The sequence below is a fragment of the Mus caroli genome, unplaced genomic scaffold (assembly GCF_978045245.1).
Source record: "Mus caroli unplaced genomic scaffold, Mus_caroli_1 scaffold_19, whole genome shotgun sequence".
Lineage (NCBI taxonomy): Eukaryota > Metazoa > Chordata > Mammalia > Rodentia > Muridae > Mus > Mus caroli.
In genome coordinates this window covers 73,861,764-73,885,801 of record NW_028227274.1, presented here as the reverse complement: position 1 = coordinate 73,885,801, position 24,038 = coordinate 73,861,764, and the positions used below count along the sequence as shown (strand labels likewise).

Genomic DNA, 24,038 nt, shown 5'->3' with positions numbered 1-24,038 from the left:
TAGCTGGCCTGTGGCTGCCCTTCCTGGTCTTGGAGCTTTGGTGGAGAGGGGAGCATTAGCTAGGCATGGGTATCCACCCTGCATTAGCACACCCAAATTCCTCCTTACTGTACTTACTATGTAGGCAAACACCCTCACACTAACTCGTGTCACCCTCCAGCTGTTCCCTGTACCCCACCTGCCCCGTCAGCCAAGCAACCCCAAGAAAAGATGTGTCACTGACTCTCATGTCCCAAGCCCCTACCGTGGGGCCTTGCATGCACTGGGCTCAGTAACAGTGCTGACCCTGCCTGGAACTGGCCAAGGCTCAGCTATGCAGGCCTTCCCAGAGACACCCTTTCCTTACACCTCACAGAGTCCGAGCTTTCTGGAGTTAGGGTTACCTGGGTTACCTGGGTTGCTGTAAACACCCAGTTGACAGTGACTGCTAAGAGCAAGCTCCTCCTCTGACTGCCACACCTGGACCACTGGTACCAAGAGCAGTCAGCAGAGGTCATCAGGAGCCAGTGAGGATGGAGCAGGGAGAGTGGGCTTATCCAGGCAAGCATGACATTGCCTGACACTGAACCAGAAGCCTAGGGGTGGGTGGCACCCATGGGGTTCAGCCACGAAGTGAGGTGGTTATTTCCCTACAGCAGGTAACACTCTCATTCTTTGCTTATTTCAACTCATTCCAAACAATACCTTGCTCTCTCTGGATGCCTTCAGGCAAGTCAGGATAGCCCGAATCCCATGAAGTGGGAGTAAGGGAGTCCAGATAAGGGAAAAAAAAAAAAAAGTGAGCCAACCAAGTGCCAGAATCCAGGATTCAACCATATCTGGCAGTTTGTCACCCTGCCTCCTCTTTCCACTAGTCATTCCGTGAAGATGATGGGACATGTTCTGGCTGTCACCACAATGGGGAAACACACGGTGATAGCTGAGAGGACAGCTCCTGACAAGAGAGACCAGGGGCAGTGCATTCAGAGACCTTGACCATGTGCAACCTGGAGGGGGTCTGCACCATCTGCTCTCACGTGCCAAGGGAAGGGCATAAGAGTATAGAAAGAGCAACAGAGCTTCTGTCTAGACTTCAGAAAGACTTCCTGAGGATCTGGTGGCCCCTGACAGTTGGCTCTCACGACAATGGCATCATTACTGGGAACCTGATCGGCACACCTTCTTATCAGATGGTTGACAGTTCCTGAAGCCCTGGGAAATCTGGGGGAGTGTGAGAAATGATGTCAGGCTATGGCTGATGTCCCGTAATCCCACTTTTTCTGGCATGATGGGTGTGGTGTAGGACATCCCGATATGAGAGGGAAAGAGCCTTGCCCTGAGGTGACCCTGGAGTAACACTGTTCTATTTACCTCTTCCACCAATAAGACATTGGCATAGGTCTGAGTTTCTGTGCCAACCTGCAAGCTGGTGCAACCCTGACAGACTCAAAGGATAGCAGATGGCATCTAGGAGGACATCAAACACTCCAGCCCCCCAGCCCTGACGACGGGCAGACGAAACTTCATCTGGCTAATATCCAGCAATGACAGAGTGTGGTTTGTTGACAGTTAAGGAATTGTTAGTATACGTGATACCTTAGTAAAAGCACCTGGTTCCTTAAAGGTGTCTGTGTAGTAGGGAGAAACCCTCACCAAGTCCGTATATTGTTCTCTGTGGAATTGGTACTTACTGAGAGATACTGGATGCTTGGCCAGAGTATAGCTGCTGGAGTCCTCTGTGTCATCGCCTGCTTGTAAAGAGTGGACTCAAGATGTGTACCTGAGGTGCCCCCAACAGACTATTGTCATTCTAAAGAATGGCCCTGTCCGTCTCCAGGAAGGACATGAGAATTGATCCCTTCCTTTGGGAATATGTAAAGTGCTCCGGTAAATGGAAAGGGGGAAAAGTGAAGAAGGGAAGATTAGCAAAAACGGAGTTGGGCATTGTATTGGAGTGCTGGGGTGGTAGGAGCGAGCACAGCTAGCAAAGATGGCTCGTGCTGGGTAGTACTAGCTAGAGGGGCTGATCATGATGCACGCAGAGGTATCTGCTAGGCTGAGATGTTGGAACTGTGGTCCAATCTTGTCAACAAATTATCTTATTTTTTCTCTGTTGTTCTATATGGGTGAAGTCAGTGCCTTGTGTCGGTCAGTACAGACAAGATGCTGTGTAACAAGCAATCCCAAGTCTTAGTAACTTCAAACAGCCCCACTGGAACCCAGCTGGAAGGTGCAGTTGCCTTCTTCCAAGTTAGGATGTCAGTATAGAACCAGGCTGGTCTAAAACTCATGATCCTCCTGCCTCAGCCTTCTAAGTGCTGGGATCATAGGCATGTGCCATCATGCCTAGCTTCATAGCTACCACTTTTACCCATCAGCACTTGGAGAAAAGAGCTCAGAGGCTCTTGCTTCAGTGGCTTATGCCGCAGGCCAGGTGCACCATCCGTTTGGCTGTGAGCTGTACACAGCCCGGCCTTTGAATGCAAAGCTCTCGTTCCCAAAGAATACTCTTTGTCATGCCTTTGCTTCTGTGCTTGGTTTCCCACCTGTTGTCTTCCTCCTAGAGCTGGTGTGTCGGCAAGCTAGCTGACACAAAGTTTGAAGTAGAATTCCATCTCATAACAGGAAAGCATCCTAATTTCCATCAGAAAGCCATTTGTCATAGCAAGAATCAGGAGATGCTGAACAGTGACACAGAACGGTGATTAATGCCAACCCTGAGATGCTCAGTCAACCTTCATCAAAATTAAACGTGTGCCCTGGAAAAGACCACACAAAGAGGCTGAAGGGGTGAGCCCTGGGCAGAGAGTGTGTGCACAGCCCACATCTGACAAAGGACTTGTAGGGTGGAGAAGGAACTCTCAGAACACATTAGTTATCCCATGAGAAAGGCTTGAAATATGTGAAGAGACATTTCCATTGAGGAACTGCAGACAGGAACTGAGCGTACAGAAGACCCTTCCCCCCACCCCCCAACTAGCCCTCAGAGAAATGCAAACCAACCCGTGAGACATTACCGTGCTCTAACAGCTGGCGAGAATGCACAGGCGGGGGATATACAACACAGCCACTCCACATGTTTGTCGGTTTCATTAAAAGAAAGAAAATGAAGCCTTCAAGAACCCTGTGATCCTGTGATCCAGCCCGTGCATTCCTGAGTGTTTGTCCCAGAAAAAATGAAGGCTTATATTTACACTGAAACCTGCCCTCAAGTTTGTGGCAGCTTTACCGGAGTGGGAACCTGAGAGCACCCTGTGTTGTCTAGTCTTATGTCAACTTGACACAAGCTAGAGTCATCTGAAAGGAGTGAGCCTCAGTTGAGAAGATGCCTCCATAAGATCTGGCTGTAAGGCATTTTCTTAATTAGTGATTGATGGGCAAGAGTCTACCCCATTGTGGACGGTTCTATCCCTGGGCTGTTGGTCCTGGGTTCTACAAGACAACAGGCTGATCAAGCCAGTTAGCAGTGTTCTCCCATGACCTCTACTTCAGCTGCTGCCCCCAGGTTCCTGCCCAGCTTGAGTTCCTGCCCTGGCTTCCTTTAATGGTGAATTGTTGTGATTGTGTAACCTGAATAAGCCCTTTCCTCTCCTAACTTTTGGCCATGATGTTTCATCACAGCAAAAGTAACCCTAAGAGACAACCCAACTGTTGTTCTTCAGTGGGCGAGCAGTCAGTGGCAAGTGGCCTGTGGCTACGACAACGCCCTGGGTGAATCTCCTGATCATGCTGTGTGGGAAAATCCTAGTCCCCTATGGCTGCACACTCCGAGACTCCATGTCTGTAATGTTATGGATGTGAAGTAGTTGTTACATATTGGAGAGGCAGGATAGGGTCTGGTGTGGCCAGAAAGGAAGCCACAGAGGGAGCCCTGTAGTGATCTTCCCTGGCTGAATCAGTGTCAGTATCTTGAAGGTGACACCGAGTTATATTTTTTATGCATTTCTCCATGGAGGGAAGATGGAGTCTGTTTGTATTATTTCTTACAAGCCCATGCCAATGTATATTTCTTACAAGTTCAAACAGCCGTTTAAACACAGCTTACCGTCATTGCTAGCCGTTGGGAAAATGCAAGCTAAACCCACACCGAGATATTATCATGCTCCTCTCAGAGTGGCCAAGGCAAGTGGAGATTCTCAATGATTCGGTGGAGATTCGGGAAGAAGAGGTTTGACACTCGCTCTCTCCCTGCCAGTCCTGGGCTCTCCTGCTTTAAGTAGACCCAGGCTGTCTGATCTCCGTTCCCTCCGTGGTTTGAGGCTGATGCTACTAGGAGAGATGCAGACCAGGGTGAAGTTAAAGAGGGCTTCCTTATTCAAGGAGGCATATTGTAGAGTTAGATGGTGTTGGGTACAGCTGGGAACCAGGGACAGTAGTGAGGCCCTACTGTTTCGGTGGAGTCCCGACAGATAACCGTCTAGGAGTGGCTTGTGAGGTGGCTCAGCCTGGGGTAGACTCAGCTAGCACAACCCACTTAAAGCCTCAGTTGCGTGCCCAGTCAACAGATAGTAACTGGGAGGGCTGGCCTAGGAGGAATAGCTTGGCCATGGGCTTCAGCCTGTCTCCACCTCTCCCTGCCCTTTGAGTGGAAAAGGAGCAAAGAGAGATGGGCAGAGAGGCGGGAAGGTCCGAAGTGAAAGGAGTGGGTGCTCCTTTTCCTCAACCCAGCTCTAATCTCTGCTTTGGTCATCCCTATTCGGCCATTCTCCGGCCTCAAAGGCACCTCTGTTGCGAGTATTGAACACGCCTGGTCCTTTTGCACTGGCATTTGAGTGCTGTCCTTTGTTTGTGTGTGTGTGTGTGTGTGTGTGTGTGTGTGTGTGTGTGTGAGGTGGGGTGGATGTATAGTGGCTGTCTTTGGACGTGGTCCCCTAACCACCTTCCAATGTGTCCCCTTCATTGTCTTTGATGGAACACATCCAGGTCACCCTCAAGCCTTTAGGAGCAAAGCTTTAATCGCCTACAAATTTGGGGTCTTGCTTCCTGAACATTTCATGTTGTGTCTATGAAACCTAACATAAACCAGCACCTCTCCGTTGAGAATCCAGAGTGGTCGCATTCTGCATCAAGAGCAGAATGGGCTGAGACAGAAAGGCTGTGAGCTGCTAACTCACGGGACTGCACCACGTGGTTCTCTGTAGTGCCGGGAACCAGGCTCTGTCTGTGCAGCCAAGCTTCTGGCTATCTGACCCCGTCACAACACTCATGAGCATCCAGGGCCAGGGCTGGGTCTGAGGGCTTCCCCCATTCTGTGTGCAACAGATATGCTGGTGAATCCTATAGGCACATCTCCCAAGTCTCTGGTTAGAGCATTGCCTTCAGCATTCCTGGTCTTAGGAGCATCCTCCTGGTGTCCTGTGCCCTGTTCAGCCAGGCTCTGTCAGATCTCCAAATGTGCAGCCTGGGCTTCTCATCACTTCCCACCCCCACTATCCATAAACACAACTTTGCCACATGCTGGGTATTCAGAGAGAGCTAGCCTGTGGCACTCCACTGCTCATGGGCCTCATTCCTTTGATCTCCTGTGCACACCCCTCCATGCCCCAACTCCTAAGAAGCTGCTGCTACACACTGACAGTTTCATAATTTGCTAATTCAGCATGTTCCAGATGTTTGATAAGGAGCCTTTTCGACTACCCCACCTCTATAGTTCCTTCAGACCCCAAAGAAATCAGGACCAGTTTCTAAAGGTGTGTTCTGGACCACTCCATGGACTACATTTGAACTACCAGCACTACCCTCCAGTGCTGTTCTGATGCCCGCTAGCATCTGAAAGCCTGGGAGCACCCCAGGGAGCTGTGCCGGGGAGCACCCCAGGGAGCTGTGCCGGGGAGCACCCCAGGGAGCTGTGCGGGGGAACACCCCAGGGAGCTGTGCTGGGGAGCACCTCAGGGAGCTGTGCGGGGAGCACCTCAGGGAGCTGTGCGGGGAGCACCCCAGGGAGCTATGCTGGGGAGCACCTCAGGGAGCTGTGCCGGGGAGCACCTCAGGGAGCTGTGCGGGGAGCACCCCAGGGAGCTGTGCGGGGAGCACCCCAGGGAGCTGTGCGGGGAGCATCCCAGGGAGCTGTGCCGGGAGCACCCCAGGGAGATGTGCCGGGAGCACCCCAGGGAGCTGTGCCGGGGAGCACCTCAGGGAGCTGTGTGGGGAGCACCCCAGGGAGCTGTGCCGGGGAGCACCTCAGGCAGCTGTGCGGGGAGCACCCCAGGGAGCTGTGCTGGGGAGTACCTCAGGGAGCTGTGCAGGGAGCACCCCAGGGAGCTGTGCAGGGAGCACCCCAGGGAGTTGTGCTGGGGAGTACCCCAGGGAGCTGTGCAGGGAGCACCCCAGGGAGCTGTGCTAGGGAGCACCCCAGGGAGCTGTGCAGGGAGCATCCCAGGGAGCTGTGCTGGGGAGCACCCCAGGGAGCTGTGCTGGGGAGCACCCCAGGGAGCTGTGATGGGGAGCACCTCAGGGAGCTGTGCAGGGAGCACCCCAGGGAGCTGTGCTGGGGAGTACCCCAGGGAGCTGTGCTGGGGAGCACCCCAGGGAGCTGTGCAGGGAGCATCCCAGGGAGCTGTGCTGGGGAGCACCCCAGGGAGCTGTGCTGGGGAGCACCCCAGGGAGCTGTGCGGGGAGCATCCCAGGGAGCTGTGCGGGGAGCACCTCAGGGAGCTGTGCGGGGAGTACCCCAGGGAGCTGTGCTGGGGAGTACCCCAGGGAGCTATGCAGGGAGCATTTAGGAAGGGGTCAGTCCCCACTCTGAGGCAGGTGTTGCAGTTCTGTGCACAGTGTCTAAAGGTCTGGACCCACTCAGCAAGCTGCAGCGCCACAGAACTGCTGAGCTGGACCCATCAGAGGGAAGATGATGCTCTTGTGCTGGAAGGGTTGTGTAGAGGAAGTGCTCCCCCGTGTCTCTGAGTGTCTGGGAAGGGCACTCTGTGGCAGAGAGGAAGGCAGTCCCGTGCATTCTTCAGCCCAGAGTGACCTCTGAGCTGCCACAAACAGGATGAAGTCCAAGCCACACAGCATCCCTTCCTGTTACCCATGTGGCAGTGGGGAAACTGAGACTCCCATAACAGGAACCTAGAGGATTGCGGGGTCAGGATGTGCTGGGATGAGCTACTTCCTCTCTGTCCCCAGTGTGACAGTCACTTCTCTGTGCAAGTCCTGGGGTAGCATTGGGACGGCAGCTGGCTCCTGGTATGGTGTCCCAGAAGTCAGGTAGCCAATGGAATCTGTCTGCAGCCTCCACCACTGTGCACTTCTTTGATGTCTGTGAGAGGACTGAGCTATTTGATGTATGTATACATGTATCTATGTATAGTGTGTGTACTGTGTATACGTATGACATATGGTGGGTATTCATATGGTGTGTGATGTGTGTATACATGTATCTATGTATAGTGTGTGTACTGTGTATACGTATGACATATGGTGGGTATTCATATGGTGTATGATGTGTGTATGTGTGGTGTATATGTATGACATGTGTTATGCATATGTATGTTGTATATGGTATGCATGTATATGGTATGTGGTATAATATGTATGGTATACAGTATGCATATATGTGGTATATGTAGTATATTTTTGTATGGTATGTGTGTATGTATAGTGTGTGTGCATGTGTTGTGTGTGATAGTGTATGGTGTGTGGCATGTATATTGTGTGCGGTCTGTATATGTATGGTGCATGATATGTATATATGGTATGTGTGGTATCTATATTATGGCATATGGAGTATATGTGTATGATATATATGACATGTATATGTGTAGTATGTGGTATGTATGTGTATATGTATGTATGTGTGTACATGTATGGTATATATGCATGTATAGAGTGTATGTATGTTATGTAGTATGTATGGTATGTGTGGTGTGTGTATATATATTGATATATTGTTGTATATGTGTATCTTGGGGTTACTATGACTGTTATGAAACTCCATAGCCAAAAGCAACTTAGGAGGAAAGGATTTATTTGGCTTACATTTCCATATCACTGTTCATCACTGAAGGAAATCAAGGCAGGAATTCAAGCAGGGCAGGAACCTGGAGGCGGGAGCTGATGCAGAGGCCATGGAGGGATGCTGCTTGCTTGCTTGCTCCCCAGGGCTTGCTCAGCCGGCTTTCTTATAGAACCCAAGACCTCCAGCTCAAGGATGGCACCACCCACAACGCCCCCCCCCATCAATCACTAATTAAGAAAATACCCTACAGGCTTGCCTACAGCTGGATCTTATAGAAGCATTTTTTTCAATTGCGGTTTCCTCCTCTCTGATGACTTTTATCTTATTGTCAAGTTAACATAAAACTATCCAGTATTTTATATATATAATATGCATACATTTAGTATGTATGGTTTATACGTGTATAGCCTGTGTGGGGAGAGTGTGTGTGTGTGTGTGTGTGTGTGTATGATGCATGTGGTATGTATATGCATGGGGTATATGGTAGATATGTGTGTGATATGGGTGGTATCTACATATATGTGTGTGGTATGTATACATATACAATCGTGAGTCACATAGTGAAGTCTTAGTCAGCAGCAGACTACATGTACCACACCGGGCCCATAAAATCATAGTGAAAAAGCTTGCTGTTACCTAGCATCATCATAGCCATTGTTTTGTCTCACACAAGGCATTTCCCACAGCGCTGTGGCAGTGCCTTTACGTTGGTGCTACTGTGGTGCCCAAATCAGAGCCCAGGTCATGGTGGGTTCTGTGTTACAGCATGGGTTCATGCTATAACTGAGAACAGGTCATCCGCACACCAGCTTTGTGGGCAGGGCTGTGGCCCCTCCTCTATGTTGTGTCAGTAGCTGCCCGTATGGGGACATGCCCCTTTCCACAAAAGCTAGTGGCTCTGAGTAATAGTGGATCCTGGGATGGACCAGTCTTCATAGATAATCAGTAGATTGGGTCCTACGAGAGGACCTGGGACAGCACCAGATATCTAAGCACGAGGGCATAGGACACCTAAGGAGCAGCAAAGTATCCTATTGGTCCAGCTCGCCTGGGTCAAACAGAACACTGGGTCAGTTTCTTTTCTTTTCTTTTTTTTTTTTCTTTTTGTTTTTCTGAGACAGGGTTTCTCTGTTTAGCCCTGGCTGTCCTGGAACTCACTTTGTAGACCAGGCTGGCCTCGAACTCAGAAATCTGCCTGTCTCTGCCTCCCGAGTGCTGGGATTAAAGGTGTGCGCCACCACGCCCGGCTCTTGGGTCAGTTTCCTTAGTGTCCCCTCCCATTTGACTTCAGTAACCACAGCTTATTTTTGCTCTCCTGAAACTTTATGTAAATTACATCTTACAACCAGTACCCCTTTGTCCTTCTCCGCATTGTCTATGGGGTTTGTTTGTGCAGTTGTCGCTTGCGTTTGCTTATTCTCACTGCTGTGTCCTAGTTGAATCTGTGAACATAGCAGCTCTTCTGTGTGGTCAGCTGTTGGCAGGCGTGTGGGTGGCTCCTGGCCCAGCATTGCCTCGGCAATGCTGCTGTATTCTTGTGTGGTCGCCTCTAGGGATGTCTGTACTTCTGTCTGTTGTAAGTACTCGTTTACACCTAGGCATGACTTTTGTCTCTCCGACTTGCACGATGTTGGACATTAGGCTTGGGCGAATGGTGGAGGCTGTCAGAATGAAGTTGGGGGTTGGAGGGTTTGCTGGGGTGACCAGCAGCCAGAGGACAGTGACCACATTATTGAAATGGTACTAAGTAAAGTGTTTCCTGTCTATGGGGTGAGCCATGTAAGATGTCTCCAAGGACACGGGCCACAGTGGATGAAAGCAGGAAACGCTGCCTTGCTTGGCCTGGGGCTTCTCAGGAGGCAAGGCTTAAATGATTCAAAACTCTACTCCTGCATGGATGCTTCAGCACGCCTGGATTATTGGAGCCCCTAGCCAGGGAGAAACCACTGTCACCAGGCAGGCAGTGGTGGTGAATGCCATACAGTCATGCAGAGTGTCTGCTGGGTACTGAGGCTTTGAGAATGAATCTCAGGCTTCAGCAGCAGAGATGGGGGCATGTTGAGTCCTGACTACATACCTCCAGAAACACCGTCTCAGTGAGGGCCTGCACTCTCCACAGTGTCCGGGCCTGCAGTCTCCACAGTGTCTTCCTGATGCTCCTGCTACAATATTCCTTTAGGTGGCTCCCTCCAGCCCCTAGCCATGCAGGCTAGCCAGCCTTAGGTGTCAGCGAGGGCCCCAGTGGCCCTCTCAGGCTTGGACCTACTGAGAGCCTCTACCCAGTTGCTTCCAGCTGGCCCCATAAGTAATGCCAGCTCCTCTCCTTGTCTCTTTCAGAATGGCAACAAGGACAACTCCCTGGACATGCTGGGCACAGATATCTGGGCCGCCAATACCTTTGATTCCTTCAGGTAACTTCCTCCTTTCTGTCGGATGTCCAGGGCTGGTGTGGGATCTCCTGCCATGCATCAGGACTTATGGGGCGGATCTGGTATGGAAACAGAGATGATGAGGCTGGAAGGGAAGGAGAGCCTCTAGCAGAGGCTCCAAGAAAGGAAGAGCCAAAGGGCAGAGGTCAGGCAGACTGAAAGGGAGGGGGAGAGCAGAGGAGGGACTGGAGACAGGTGGGAGCAGGAAGAAGGGGCACATGGCTATAGTGGGAGGCAGAGGTGTCACACACACCCCCCACACACACACCCTTCTCACCCTCCAGTCAACAGAGAAGAGGGACTGGGCTCTGTGGCCCAGAGGTGGTGTCTCTAAGGCATGCATGAGGTTTGCTCCTTAGTAACACACACACAGAAGGAAGACTGACTGGCTCAGATTTTAGAAGGTTCCTGATGGTGCTTGGGATTGACCAGGCTCCCCAGGACTGGAGACATAGCTCTGGTTCTTATCACCCTTGCTGGATAGTGGCCTTGCGGTCATCTCTGTCCTATCTGCTGAGCTACCCAACTCTGGGCTGCCTAACTACAGGCTCTCCATGGTGAGGGTCCCAGGATGGCCCTGCTTACCTTATCCTGAGCACCATTTTGCGCTCAGGTGACAGGTTTTTGTCCTTCTCACTCCAGCCCTTCTTAAATGTACTCATGAAACAAATTGGGTTGTTGTTGGGGACCCCTACAGAGTGGGCAGCTAGCCCACATTCGGGTTTGGGAAGCATATATTTTCCCACAGCAGAGTTGTAGAAAGGCGAAGCCCCGATACCTTGAGTTCCATCCCAAGTGGGGTCTGAACAGGCCCTCCCTGCCCACTGAGCGTCCTGGCTATTGTGTATTAAGAAGGCTTCTTGCCTCATGTCTTCTATTTGTCGCCCTCCCTCGCCCTCTAGTGGTGCCACCTGGGACCTGCAGCCTGAAAAGCTGGACTTCACCCAGTTCCATCGGAAGGTCCGCCACACACCCAAGCAGCCCCTGCCACACATCGACAGAGAAGGGTAAGGACTGGGGAGTAAGGGAGGGGGGAGGGAAGAGGTGCTCTTACATGGAGAGAAGTAAGGTGTGGGGAGGGACAGGGCTCTGTTCCACTGCACAGGGGAGGTGAACCCATGTCCTACATGTCCTTCCTGCTCAGCCCAGGACTGCAGCTGTACTGGCTTTTCTAGAGAATTCCTCCATCCTCCCCACCAGCCCATATGCCTGCTCCTGAGCAGACACAAGTGTCTCTTGTCAAGTAACCGTGCTCGTGGGTCACCTACTGGAGAATCTGGGAGGTTTCCTTGAATACATCTCAGATTCTGTAGGTGTGAGGTTCCTTCCCCTGAAACTGTGCCCAACCTGTGATTGGTGGACAGCGTGTGGCTTCATGCAGCCAATGATAGCTATGAATGGAAGCTTGATTCAAAAGTGCACACTTCCTTAAAACACTATGAGGTGTGTGTGTGTGTGTGTGTGTGTGTGTGTACTTGTGTACTTGGTTTCAAGGCTTCAGCTGTATAGACGACTTTGTCTTGCTTCAGTGTCAGATAGTTAGACATATCCGGTAGAGACTGGAGATTCACACTTCACACGAGCTCCTGGGATGCTAAATGCTGACCCGCCTGCTGATGCAGGAACTCCAGTTTGGGAACCGGTCCCAGTGCAGACTTTACTGGCCTGTCTCACCCTTGTTGGCTCTGGGAACCAGTATTACCTGCCTTTTAAAAGGTGGTCTCAGGGCCTGAGCTGCCCTCAGGATACGTATGTAGTACTAGCTGGGCACAGACATGAGACAGGTAGCCATTGCTGCTTTTTAGGGGTTTTTTTTTTTTAAGTAAATTTTTTACAGAAGTAAAGTTTATGCAACATAAAATCAACCACTTTAAACTGCGATTTGACATAACAGCATGTTTACAGCACTCTGTAATTGCTGTCTCAGTCTTCTTGCTGCCCCCATACAGGATGGTCACTTCCAGTCATAACCCCATGTCCAGCCCCTCCCCTAGCCCCTGGTAACCACCCATCTGCTTTCTGTTTCTGTGAATTTATTTATTTATTTCTGGGTGTTGTGGAATTGGAATCATGTGTGTCCTTTCTGTCTGTCGTCTTTCCTCTCCGTGCTTTCAAGGTTTGATCACAAGCATCCATGGATCATTCCTTTTTGTAGCTGAGTAATACTCCTTCGCTACTCCATGGCGATATGGAGTAGCTGAGTGATACTCCATGGAGTAGCTGAGTGATACTCCATGGTGCCAGCTACTCCATGGAGTAGCTGAGTGATACTCCATGGAGTAGCTGAGTGATACTCCATGGAGTAGCTGAGTGATACTCCATGGTGCCAGCTACTCCATGGAGTAGCTGAGTGATACTCCATGGAGTAGCTGAGTGATACTCCATGGAGTAGCTGAGTGATACTCCATGGTGCCAGCTACTCCACCATTGTTGACTCATTCATCCACTGCTGAAGATTTGGGTCCTTACCTTTGGGCTTTTATAAAACCTACTGCTTGGGACATCCCATCATGAGCTGGATCCGCTTAGGTCCCTCCTTACGGAATTGCTCAGCCATATGCGGGAACTCTGGGTAACTTTTTCAGGAGCTATAAAGTGTTCCCAAAGCTGAATATCATGTACCATCGCTCACACTTCTTATTTTTCCCATCCTCAGCCTCATTTGTTTCCCACTTTGGGACTCAGTTTTACTGTTATGATTTTATTTGCTTTCTCTCATGTTCCTGCTGCTCTCTCCCGTCACCCTGTTACTCTAACACTAAACATAACTGACATGGTGGGAGGTGGGATGTCTTACTGTATGCCACGTGTCCTCTGGCAGCTGCTCTGCCCCTTCCCGTCCATAGAGACCATGCCTCTTGGTGGCTTAAGAGGCTCTGAACAGGGACCTGGGAGCAGCGATGGTCTCACCCTGTTTAAGGGCCAGAATAATGAGGTTCAGAAAGACTTAAATAAAATACCCACGCAATGAGGTAAAAATGCGGGGCTCTGGAAGGAAAATACTCTAAGGAGCGCTATGGAGATATTTCCTGGGCGGCTCCTGTCCCTCCTGTGTGTGTCTTCTGGGAGAATGCCTGGTGACACCAGTGGGGAAGCTGAGACTTGGGAAATGCAGGTGACCATGGCACTTTAGACTGTGAGTGGCGAATGGGTGTATCTTAGTTAGGGTTTACTGCTGTGAACAGACACCATGACCAAAGCAAGTCTTATAAAGGGCAACATTTCATTGGGGCTGGCTTACAGGTTCAGAGGTTCAGTCCATTATCATCAAGGTGGGAACACGGCAGCATCCAGGCAGGCATGATACAGGAGGAACTGAGAGGTCTACATCTTCATCTGAAGGCTGCTAGCAGGAGACTGGCTTCCAGACAGCTAGGATGAGGGTCTTAAAACCCACACCCACAGTGACACACCTACTCCAACAGGGCCACACCTTCTAATAGTACCACTCCCTGGGCTGAGCATATGCACACCATCACTTGGTGCGTCAGCTTCACTCACACATAAGAGCAGCCCCATCATGAGCAGGTTGTGGGAGGTGCTGATTAAAGGCTGCACAAAGAAGATTGTCCTGTGCCCAACAACGCTGTCCTGTCTAACGTCAGAAGACCAGGTCACCCCGTTCACCAGTGCAGGTCCTCCTTCTCTGACCAGGCTCACCCACCAGCAGAAGCTGGCTCAACTCTAGGGGGGGACACCCTGGCCGTGGACTTACCCTACCACTCAGGATTTATGAGCAGTGCCCTGTGGCCACCTTGTGACTAGGACAGGAACTGCTCTCCCCCCGCCCCCCCCCTCTTAGCTTTGCCATGTGAAAGATGGAGTCCACGTGTCCAGCCGCTGCAACCTCCCTCAGAAGCAAGTTGCCAAGGCTTCCCACAGCCTGTGTTCCCATAGAGGGACAGAACTGGAGCGAGCCGTTGCCTTGGCAACCCCACTGGCAGCAGTGACTCAGCTGGTCTGCAGCCACCGTCTGCCCGCCACACCTGCAGCTTAGTCGGAAGTTTCACCTTGGCCGGGCAGGCTAGGGGTCAGAGCTCTGTACACTGCCCACTGCTGACCTCAGACTGCTTAGGTGAAAGGGCAAAGGCCAGGCCCGTACGTGCTTGATGGAGTCTGCAGTGGGCTCTGAGCCCAATTCCATCTGGTGAGTTCAGTTCCCAGGTGTGTTTTACGCACAGGAGACCTTTAAGAGTGGTAGCAGCCATCCCAGTGGGGCCAGTTTCCCCGGTGCCTTCTTCCTAACATCTATGGCCTGCGCATGGCACACACACACAGTTGGTGCTTTCCCAGGCCAGTGGCACACAGTTGGTGCTTTCCCAGGCCAGCCCATCACTGTCCGGCAGAATTCGTCCAAAGACAGCTGCATGATCCAGCCAGGCCTTCCTCTGCCTCCTTACTGTGGCCCAGAACTTCACAATGGGTGTAGAGGCCAAAGCCTGGCCTTTCTTTTTCTCACGTTACACCTGTCACACCCTCCTCATGCCCCATCTGCTCCATCTCCACGTGCCTGAGCCTGGACCACCCCAGGTACCGCCTCGGCACGCCCTCTGCTTCAACACATACTTTGCTCTCTAGTGAAATGAAGCCCAAAGCCCAGCTTGCAGTCTAACTGATTTGAACTCCTGGCTTTACTGTGCCTCCCACTCAATGGCCTGTGACTTTCTTCATCATCCCCTCAGGCTGTCCTCCCTCCTGCTCTCTGTCCATCACCTCTACACTACGCCCCTCTGGGTTCCACAGCGCCACCTTGTGCCCTGGATGGGGTACTGGCCACAGTTCCATTGGGCTGTTTCCCACCAGTTCCCTGCTTGTTGAAACTAGGTGCCAGGCTAGGCCCCCAGCCCCATGTAGCCGTGTCTAATGAAGAAAAGAAAGGTCTAATGGAGGCCAGGTTCAGCTCCTTGTTTTTTCCCACCTAAGCCTTTGCTGGTTTGGCCTGTCAGATTTTTTTTTCCTGTCTAGGTTTACACACACACACACACACACACACACACACACACACACACACGCTGACACAACCACCAGACTTTTGGAATTCTTGTCTCATGCTGCCCTCTAGTGGAACTCAAGCTCACAGCTGTAGGGAATGAGTTTCCAATTTACTTACCAAGACCTCTAGGGCTCTAAGGTGCCTGTCTGGAGCCACATCTGGCTTGTTTTCCTTGACAGGAAACCAGAAGCGATGGTAGGCAAATATTTAAACAAATGAGAAAATGACTCTGGAATTTGAGTTGAAGCTAGAGGCGTTGTCCTTGGGGAGAGTCAGAGATGAGAAAACGTGCCTGAGGCTGGGGCAGCCTCTGATCTAGGCTCTGATTGGTCCCCTACCTGCCCCTCAGCCCTGTGACAGTGTGACAACAGTAGGACTGGCCGCAGCAGAAGGGATATGCTTACCTTGTGCCTTATGATTCTTATCATTTGAATCCATGAACCAGGTTATGATTTCAGGCACTTTTATTATTCCTATCCCCCAAATGAAGAAATGAGGTTTACAGAGTCCCTCGGGAAGGGATGCATCTGGAGTTCAAACTCTGGCAGTGTGGTGCTAGCAGCTGTACCCTTAAGTGGGCAAAAGAGTGAGAGCTTTGGGCAGTGAACTGGGCCAGCATCCCCAGTCAGCATGCACACCCATCCACAGAGACCCTGAATACAGCACACACAATATAGCTGAGTGGCTGGTGTTGCCAGCCTGAAGACAAAGGAGAAGGAGGCTGTGCTGGGTTTCTGCCATCTCCTGCCTACCTGTGTGACTTTGAGATGGTTGTTTGGTCTCTTTGTTCATTGATTTTTTTTCCCCTTCGGTACAATGGGGCCAAATGAACCCCAGCATTTTTAGGAATTGTTGGGGTTGGGGTAGTCATTAGCTAGGAGCTTAACAGCTGGGCCTAGAAGGGGTTATCAGTGGGTTCATCTCTCACCCCCCTTCAGATGTGTGTTGCAGGAGGGCTACAGGAATCCACCCCTGGAGCTCTTTCCTTGCTGAGCCATCCTCTCAGTACTGTTCTGTCTTTTGTGGTCTAGGTGTGGAAAGGGAAAGCTGGAAGATGGAGACGGTATCAGCCTGAATGACATTGAGAAGGTCCTCCCGACCTGGCAGGTAGGTACTCAGCCTTCTCTGCCTGGGCAAGCCTGCTGGTCCCTTGCTCCAGCCAACGATGTACTACGGCATGGGCCATAGGAACAGGTGGGTAGAATGGGGACTCACCAGAGACCAGCTGTCTCACTGATGCTGTTTGTGACAACCTACCTTGGTAATACAATAAGGACATTCAAGGACCTGTCTCTTGAATGAAGGGGACTTGGGCTGGCCGCTACCCTAGCTTGGAAGTTTTTCCCTTGGCCTGACACCACAGCAGGTGAGCATTCTATAGCACACTCACATGGGTGGAAGATCTATAGAGTGTCTAGTGTGACTTTTGAAAAATGAGTTTGTCTTGCCAGCTCTGGCACCTGCTGTGATTGCTGACTCTGTCCTTGACTGTGCGTCCCTTTCCCAGAATGGGTCCGAGCTCTGAGATAAGGAGGGCTCGCTCAGCAGAGCTGAGTGAACTCAGGTCTAGAGATGCCAATAACTCGAGACTTCAGAGGAGACGGTAGGGACCTAGCTGTTCCAGAGATGGCACTTAGAGCCATGGTCCCCAGGGAAAGGACTGGAAAGTGGGGCTCATCTCACTCCAGAATCTCTTCTCTGTTTTACCTTCATTCACACACTTTCCCATCTCATCCTGTTTTTTCATCCTCTCTCCCCTCTGCCCTGCCTTGAGCCTGTCACTGCAAGAGGCTGAGGAGTCCACAGTGTGGCCCCAGCACTTGAGTGAGGGTGGGCTGGCAGGGTCTCTTTCCCCAATCTCTCCCTGGATTTACTGAGTTTCTTAAATCTGGAGTTTCTGTGTTTGCCATATTTTGAAATGTGTGTGTGTGATGTGTGTGTGTGTGCTGTGTGTGTATGTGATGTGTGTGTGAGATGTGTGTGTGCTGTATGTATGTGATGTGTGTATGTGGTGTGTGTGTGATGTGTGTATGCAATGTGTATGATGTGTATGTGATGTGTATGTGATGTGTGTGTGATGTGTGTGTCCCTATGTGTATGTATACAGAGAGATGACAAAAAGGGTTTCCCTCAGTTGCCATCTCCTTTATTCTTGGAGACTGACTGTCCAAGTTGGCTTTCTATTGCTGTGATAAACATCATGACCAAATGCAACTTGGGAAGGAAAGCTTATTTCAGTTAACAATTCTATTATGAAGGAAGTTGAAGCAGGAACCTGGAATCTTGAACTGAAGCAAAAGCCATGGAGGAGAGTTGCTTACTGGCTGGCTCCTCATAACTTGCTCAGCCTGCTGCAGGGATGCCACCACCCACAATGGGCTGGGCCTTCCCACATCAGTCATCAGTGAAGAGAATGCTCCTTCAGACTTGCTCACAGGTCAGTCGGATGGAGGGAGTTCCTTCCTTGAGGATCCTTTTCCCCCAGACGGCCTGAGCTTTTGTCAAACTGATAAACACAAACAAACAAACAAACAAACAAACCAGCCAGCCTATAGACCAGCCTGGACTAGCCTCAACTAAACCGGCTCATCTGCAAGCCCCAGGTCACCTCCCATTTCTACCTCCCCCAGGCGGGACCATGCAGAGCCACGCCCAGCTTTAACACAGATTCTGGAGTTTGAACTCTGACCCTCTGGCTCTCACACAGGCATTTTATAACCAGCCACTCCCCAGCCTGCACATTTGGAATCTGTTCAGTGTGTATCCTCCTGGTCCCCAGTCTGTGCTTTCAAATGCCTGCAGGCCCCACTTCTCGTTCCCCAGGACTTGGCTGAAGTCTGCTCATTTTTTTAAAGGTCTTTCCCCCTCTTTCTTTATCTGGAGTAACTTCTGCTGTCATGTCCTCACGCTCACTCATCTTTTCCTGTGATGTTTAAGCGTGTTAATCCCCTCTGGTGTGTTTTCTCTTTATTAGAAGTTACCCCGGATCTATCTCTTCTGCCCTTACATCTCTCACGTGTTTTAGCGTGAGACGTAACTTGTGGCTGATGGTTAATGTCCTTCCCCACTTACCTATGGCTAGAACCATTCCAGCCTGGTTTGTTCGTTTGTTTTGGTAGAGTCTTTCCGTGTAGCCCAGGTGGCTTCAAATTCACAGTGATCCTTCTGAGTGTGTGCCACCACGCTTGGCTTACAGGTCATAGTTGCCAATACATCAGAGTCAAGCAAGGAAGGAGCTAGTGAAGTGGCTCGCTGGGTGAACAAGCCTGCCACGCAAGAGTTCAACCCCTGAAACTCACACAAAGGTGAAAGGAGAGAAGCACACATGTTCTGTTGCTTGAGCACCCCCCCACACAACATCATATACATGCGTACATAACACACGTACACACATACACACACACACATGCACACGCACAAACAAGCAAGTAAATTCTTTTTCCAAAACAACCGCAAGAAGCGTGTAAGGAAGAGGATGTCTTGGTGAGAGAACAGAAGTGTCTTCCCTTCACAGCCTCATCCCAGAAGGAGGTCAGCATTGCTCTCCCGTATGCCAAGTGCTGGCTGCACAGACTGAGCCTGCTGCATCATGGGAAGGCCTGCTCAGCTGCAGGACCATACAGAGGAATCCATGATTTTTAAAACACTACAGGAAATTCCTACATACAACACAGTCAGAAACCTCAGGTCCCAGCTGATTCTGACCAACGTGACTAAGCCACTGCATGGGGGATCTGCATTGCCTGTAGGTCTCCCTAGACTGATGCTGACTCTGCTCTCTGAGAGACGAGAGTTCCAGGTCCCAGAGAAGCAGCTCTGTAGGGAATGGCTGTTCTGAGAGTTTGTTACATCCCTCAAAGCACTGCACAGCTAAAGGTGCCTGCACAAGTTGTCTGTTGGGGCTCCCTAGTGCCAGCTACGCAGGCCGTGGCATTGGTGTATGTAGGGCTTCCCAGCCTGGAGTCACATGAGGCCATGCAGGATGTCTGGGACTCCTAGCCTCAGTCACTGAGAGCCAATGACTGGAGAGTTGTACGCAGTGACCATCAACACACTGTCACTTCCAAATTTACCCAGAAGGCACTGTGCTCAAGTAAAGACGGGAACCCCTCTCCAGCTTAGGGACCCCAAGCTGCTCTTGGAATCTCTTGGCAGGTGTTGAGATAAATGAACACCACTAGAAATCCACGAGCTCCCTTCCCTCTTGTCTAGAGCCAAGAAGTAGATAAAGGGAGTTAGCCTGAGCTCATTTCCTACCCACCTTCCTCCTCAAGAGAAGACAGACGCTAACGTCCCTCTAGCTCTCTTCCCCAACAGCTCCTCTTCCCATAGAGGCCCAAGTTACTGTCCAGTCTCTTGACCCAGCTTACCTCCCCAGCCTCTGTCCTGGGCTCAGTCTACCCTCCCTGCAGTGCAGCTGGGCCCTGTCCCCATTTGCCTTGATCCTTCATTTCTCTTTGCTTTCCCTCTGCCTGGCATCCAGTTTGTGCTTGCTCTACCTTATAGGCCTTGCCTTGCTGAGGTCACCTCCCCTGTGAAACCCTCTCTGAGACACAGGGCAAGTCCACCCTCCCAGTCCCTCAGACCTCCTCTCACCCCTGCAGGATGGTTCCTGCCCCAGTGTTCCTTCTCATTCGCAAGTCAGACACTGCGGGGCGTGGGGTAGGAGCTGTAACTATATTGTCCTTCATAACCCACGCTCAGGCCATGCACACCTTCATAATACAACCGCAGTCCTTCTTGAGAGAATGTCATTGAAGAATGCCTTTCTAGAGCCACGACTGTGGCTATCTGGGGTTACAAATCATGGGAGTTTTATCTGTTCTGTCGTCGAGCCCATTCCCTTCACCCCCACACCCCTCCACACTGCCCCCAGCTAAGAGCATCCTCTCTCACTTCCTGCTGATGCTCTTTTGGGTGTGGTTTCTGGGCTATGACTTGAAGGTCTTTCTATCATCTCCTGTGTTAGGATTTTATAGGCCACAACCTAGTATTAACCCTTCAAATCTCGGTGGCTGCTCACACAGACACGAATATTGTGCTGAGGGATCTAAATGTCCCCGAGTTGCCTCCTTGGGGATTCAGGGATCCAGTTAGACTCTGTATGTAGTTTTGCCACCTGGTATCTAGGTAGCCCTGGCAGAGATAGAGAAAGGGGTTCATGCCCTGGGTCTTAAATATTTGGTCCCAGAAGAATTGCCAGGACAGAGTTAGTCACATGACTACACTCAACTGTAAAGCAATGGTGGGGCAAGGGGTAGGCAGTGCTGCTCAGTGTGCACAGGCACCTCCACCGATCATCCTCTCTCCTTCCCTCACTCAACTAACCTTCTAGGGCAGGTTCTCTGAGCCAGCCTTTTAGAGAGAATAGCATTTGTTCCTCAGGAAGGGCACGGTCCCTTCAAGGAAGCAACAGGAGTAACAGACCGAATGCCCTGTCGTTAGAGCTGTAAGTGCCAAACAGACGCTGGCACCTTGCCCAGGTCACAGTCCCTAAGGGTGAAAGTCTGTGTCCTCTCCCTACAGGCGCCACCTTCCTTCCTAAGCTGCTGTACTTTCCAAAGCCTTGGGGCTCCAGCTCTGAGCAGAGGACCCCAGTGGCCCCGGGCTTAATGACTGTGGCAGTTTACTGGGAGCACTGGGGCGGGGTGGGGAGGGGTGGCAGGGTGTGTGTCCTCAGTTGGAGATCAGATGTGTCAGTGGTCCTCCTGGTCTAGCCTCTGTAGACAAAGCCCAGGACCCTACCCTTGGCAGTCCTACCTGGGTGTATTTTCAGCAAGCAGTGGACCCTAGGGACAATCCCTCTTAGTGCCAACCATAGAAATTCCCATTGCTGGGGCTATTGAGGCCTGGGAGCCTAGGCCCTCAGAGATACCTGTGGCCTTGGAGTAAGCAGGTGTCCATGTCCAGAGATCACACTTGCATCTCTAGGAATCCCAGCTATAAGAAAGCCTCCCCACCCACAAATAGCATTTAGTAAGGGCCAATGTAGGTGAGGTTTGGCTTTGTCCTTCCCCGTGTGTGTGTGTGTATGTGTGTATGTGTGTGTGTGTTTTCTGTGGAGGCCAGAGGACCACCTCAGGTGTCATTCCTCAGGTACTCCTTCTGCCTCCTTTGGGACAGGGTCTCTCATAAGCTTGGAGCATGACAGCTAGACTGGCTGGCCAGTGAGTCCTGGGAATCCTCATGTCTCTCTCCTCAAAGCTGGGGTTTCATCTAACGTGGCTTCTGGGGTGTGTGTGTGTCAAATTCAGGTCCTCCCATTTGTGAGGCAAGCATTTCACCTACTGAGCCACCTTAGCTGGTGATGTAAGAGTCACCACGGTCCGTCTCCCTGTGGCGGCTGCAGGGGAAGAAGAGCCAGACACTGGGCTGGGTGAAAGCCCAAGGCAGGCTTTACAGCACCCACTAGCACCTGCTGCTCTGTGTGGTTCATGCCTGCCATTGCTCTCTAGGACCTCTGGTCAAGCAGAGCATCAGGAGGCAACATGGACTCAGGGTTCAGTCCATTCTGGGTGGTGAAACCATAGGGCAAGGCAGAGCCTGGACCCACATGGCTGGGCGAATGTTGGGGTCCTGGGGGACTTTGATGTGCTACTGTGGCACTGCATTATGAACTGAATGGCATGGTCTGCCTGCCATTTTCAGTGCAGTGGATGTTCAGTTACCATCATGGAGGGCTGCATGCTGCCACTAGAGGGTGTCGATGCACCACTCTGCCACTAGAGAGTGTCAGTGTACCATTCTGCCACTAAAGGGTGTTGATGCATCACTCTGCCACTAGAGGGTGTCAGTGTACCATTCTGCCACTAGAGGGTGTTGATGCATCACTCTGCCACTAGAGGGTGTCGATGCATTATTCTGCCACTAGAGGGTGTCAATGTGCAACCCTGCTGTCTCCTTGTCTAGCTGAGTGAGAAGCCCTGGTCCCCAGTAGTCAAAGATGTCTCTAAAATCTCTCTCCTCCATATCAATGCCTGGTGATCAGATTGTCCCAAAATGGTCCTCCTCAGATCTCAGAGGAGAGAAGAGAAGTAAAAAACACACCCCTCAGGACCAAACATGCTATGCTAAGATCACCAGGAATCCTCAGAACACATGGCTGCTATCCCCAGGAGGACAGTAACACAGGCAAGAGGACCGCCTTCCCCGGGTGCCTAAGCATGCAGGGAATGCAGCATTGATGTGAGTTCGAGAAGTTGGAAAAACATCAGCCTCTCTCCTTGGAAGGACAAGGACTGATGAGGCTCCGGAATCCAGGATCTGAGCCCTCCAAGTTCAAATTCAGGGAAGGAATGAGGCCTGCTCCTCTTGCACACCCCTGGCCTCACCTCCATCCCATTGCTAAAGGAAGTCCCAGCCTGGGCGTTATCACCCCCAGGTGTAGTGGCTTCAGGAGCCTTTTCCCTTCATTGCTGTGAGTCTCTGCCCCATCCCACCCCACCTCAGCCGGCTTAGCAGCTATCATAGAGAGGTACCAAGCTGACATGCCATCCTTCTGATCTCTAATCAGCCCCCAGGGTCTCCTTCACATTTCCAGGGCACAGAGAGGAGCCTTGAAGTCCTAACGGAGTGCCCCTCCCCTCCCCTCCCCCATGCTCGCTTCTCTGATGCCTTTTGTGCCTTCTGTAAAACTCTAGAAAGACTGTGTTAGTTGATGCATCTGATGCCTTGCCTAAGTTTTTCCTATACAAGTGTGTGTGTGTGTGTGTGTGTGTGTTGTTGTTGTGGTGGTTTTTGTTTTTTTTTTTTTAGGGTTTTTGGTTTGTTGTTGGTGTTTTGGTGTTTTGTTTTGGAGACAAATCTCACTGTGTAGCCCAAGCTGACTTCAAACTTACACTAGCTCACCTCCTGCCTCCAGTGTGCTGGGATCTATAGTCACGTGCCACTGTGCCCAGCTAGGGATATGCTTTGCCCCTGTCCCTTGGATTCTTCACCAGGTGACGGCAATGCCATCTGTGATTTGTTTGGCAACGGGAGTGACAGTACACCTTACTTCTTCGTTTTGCTTCTCGGCTAGGACATTTGTAAACTAAGTTCTGTGCCTGTCAATAATTATTAGTTGGCTCTGATCTCAGTGGCTGAGCTGGATTTGGGAAACTGGGCCAGGCTCTTACTGAACGGCCTGAATAACTAAGTCAAATGGAATGTCTTGCCTCATGGATGTGCCCAAGACACTCCCTGTAGTGGACCCCAGAAAGCCCAAGGGACAGTAAGTAGCCTTTTGACCTCAGGAGAATGTGTCTGAAGCATTTATTTTCCACACAAAAGAACAAGAGGAGGCAGAAGACACAGTAGAGAATAGTAATCAGGGTTAAGCACACAGATTTGTCCCCCACCTCGCATCAGATGAAGACTGGGTGGGGGTTATACACTCACCTCACCCCCTGGGAACCTGGGGGGCAAAGGTAATGTCAAAATGAAAATCATCCACTCATAAAATGATAAGCAAGGGTTCCCCTGATTCATCTAATACTTGGCAAAGTAAAAACTGGTGCTGGGGCAGGAGCTGCCTCTGTCCTCCAGCAGGTGGCACTGTTACCGTGTGATAACAGTGGAACCCTCTGCCCTGCCTCTGATAGGTATTTGCGGCCGGAGTGGCTGTGGCCAACTCTTCAGCCATCCAGATGGGAAAGAGTGACAGTCATTCCCTAGGGCTGTGTTGTCGCTCTTGCCAAGTCTT

The 24,038-nt window shown here is 51.1% G+C and overlaps 1 protein-coding gene across 8 annotated transcripts in view; it reads left to right on the top strand.

Moving 5' to 3' along the window:
* Ctif (cap binding complex dependent translation initiation factor) overlaps positions 1 to 24,038 on the top strand; it is a 267,859-nt gene that overhangs the window by 77,987 nt on the left and 165,834 nt on the right. For 7 of the 8 annotated variants that reach the window (XM_029472081.2, XM_029472083.2, XM_029472082.2 and 4 more), the window contains exons 4-6: positions 10,271 to 10,344; positions 11,265 to 11,369; positions 16,387 to 16,462. In XM_029472081.2, coding sequence (XP_029327941.1) covers positions 10,271 to 10,344; positions 11,265 to 11,369; positions 16,387 to 16,462 — 255 coding nt within the window. Of the gene's footprint in view, positions 1 to 7,113; positions 7,260 to 10,270; positions 10,345 to 11,264; positions 11,370 to 16,386; positions 16,463 to 24,038 lie in introns of those variants that run through there. The other variant, XM_029472085.2, reaches the window with a different exon arrangement.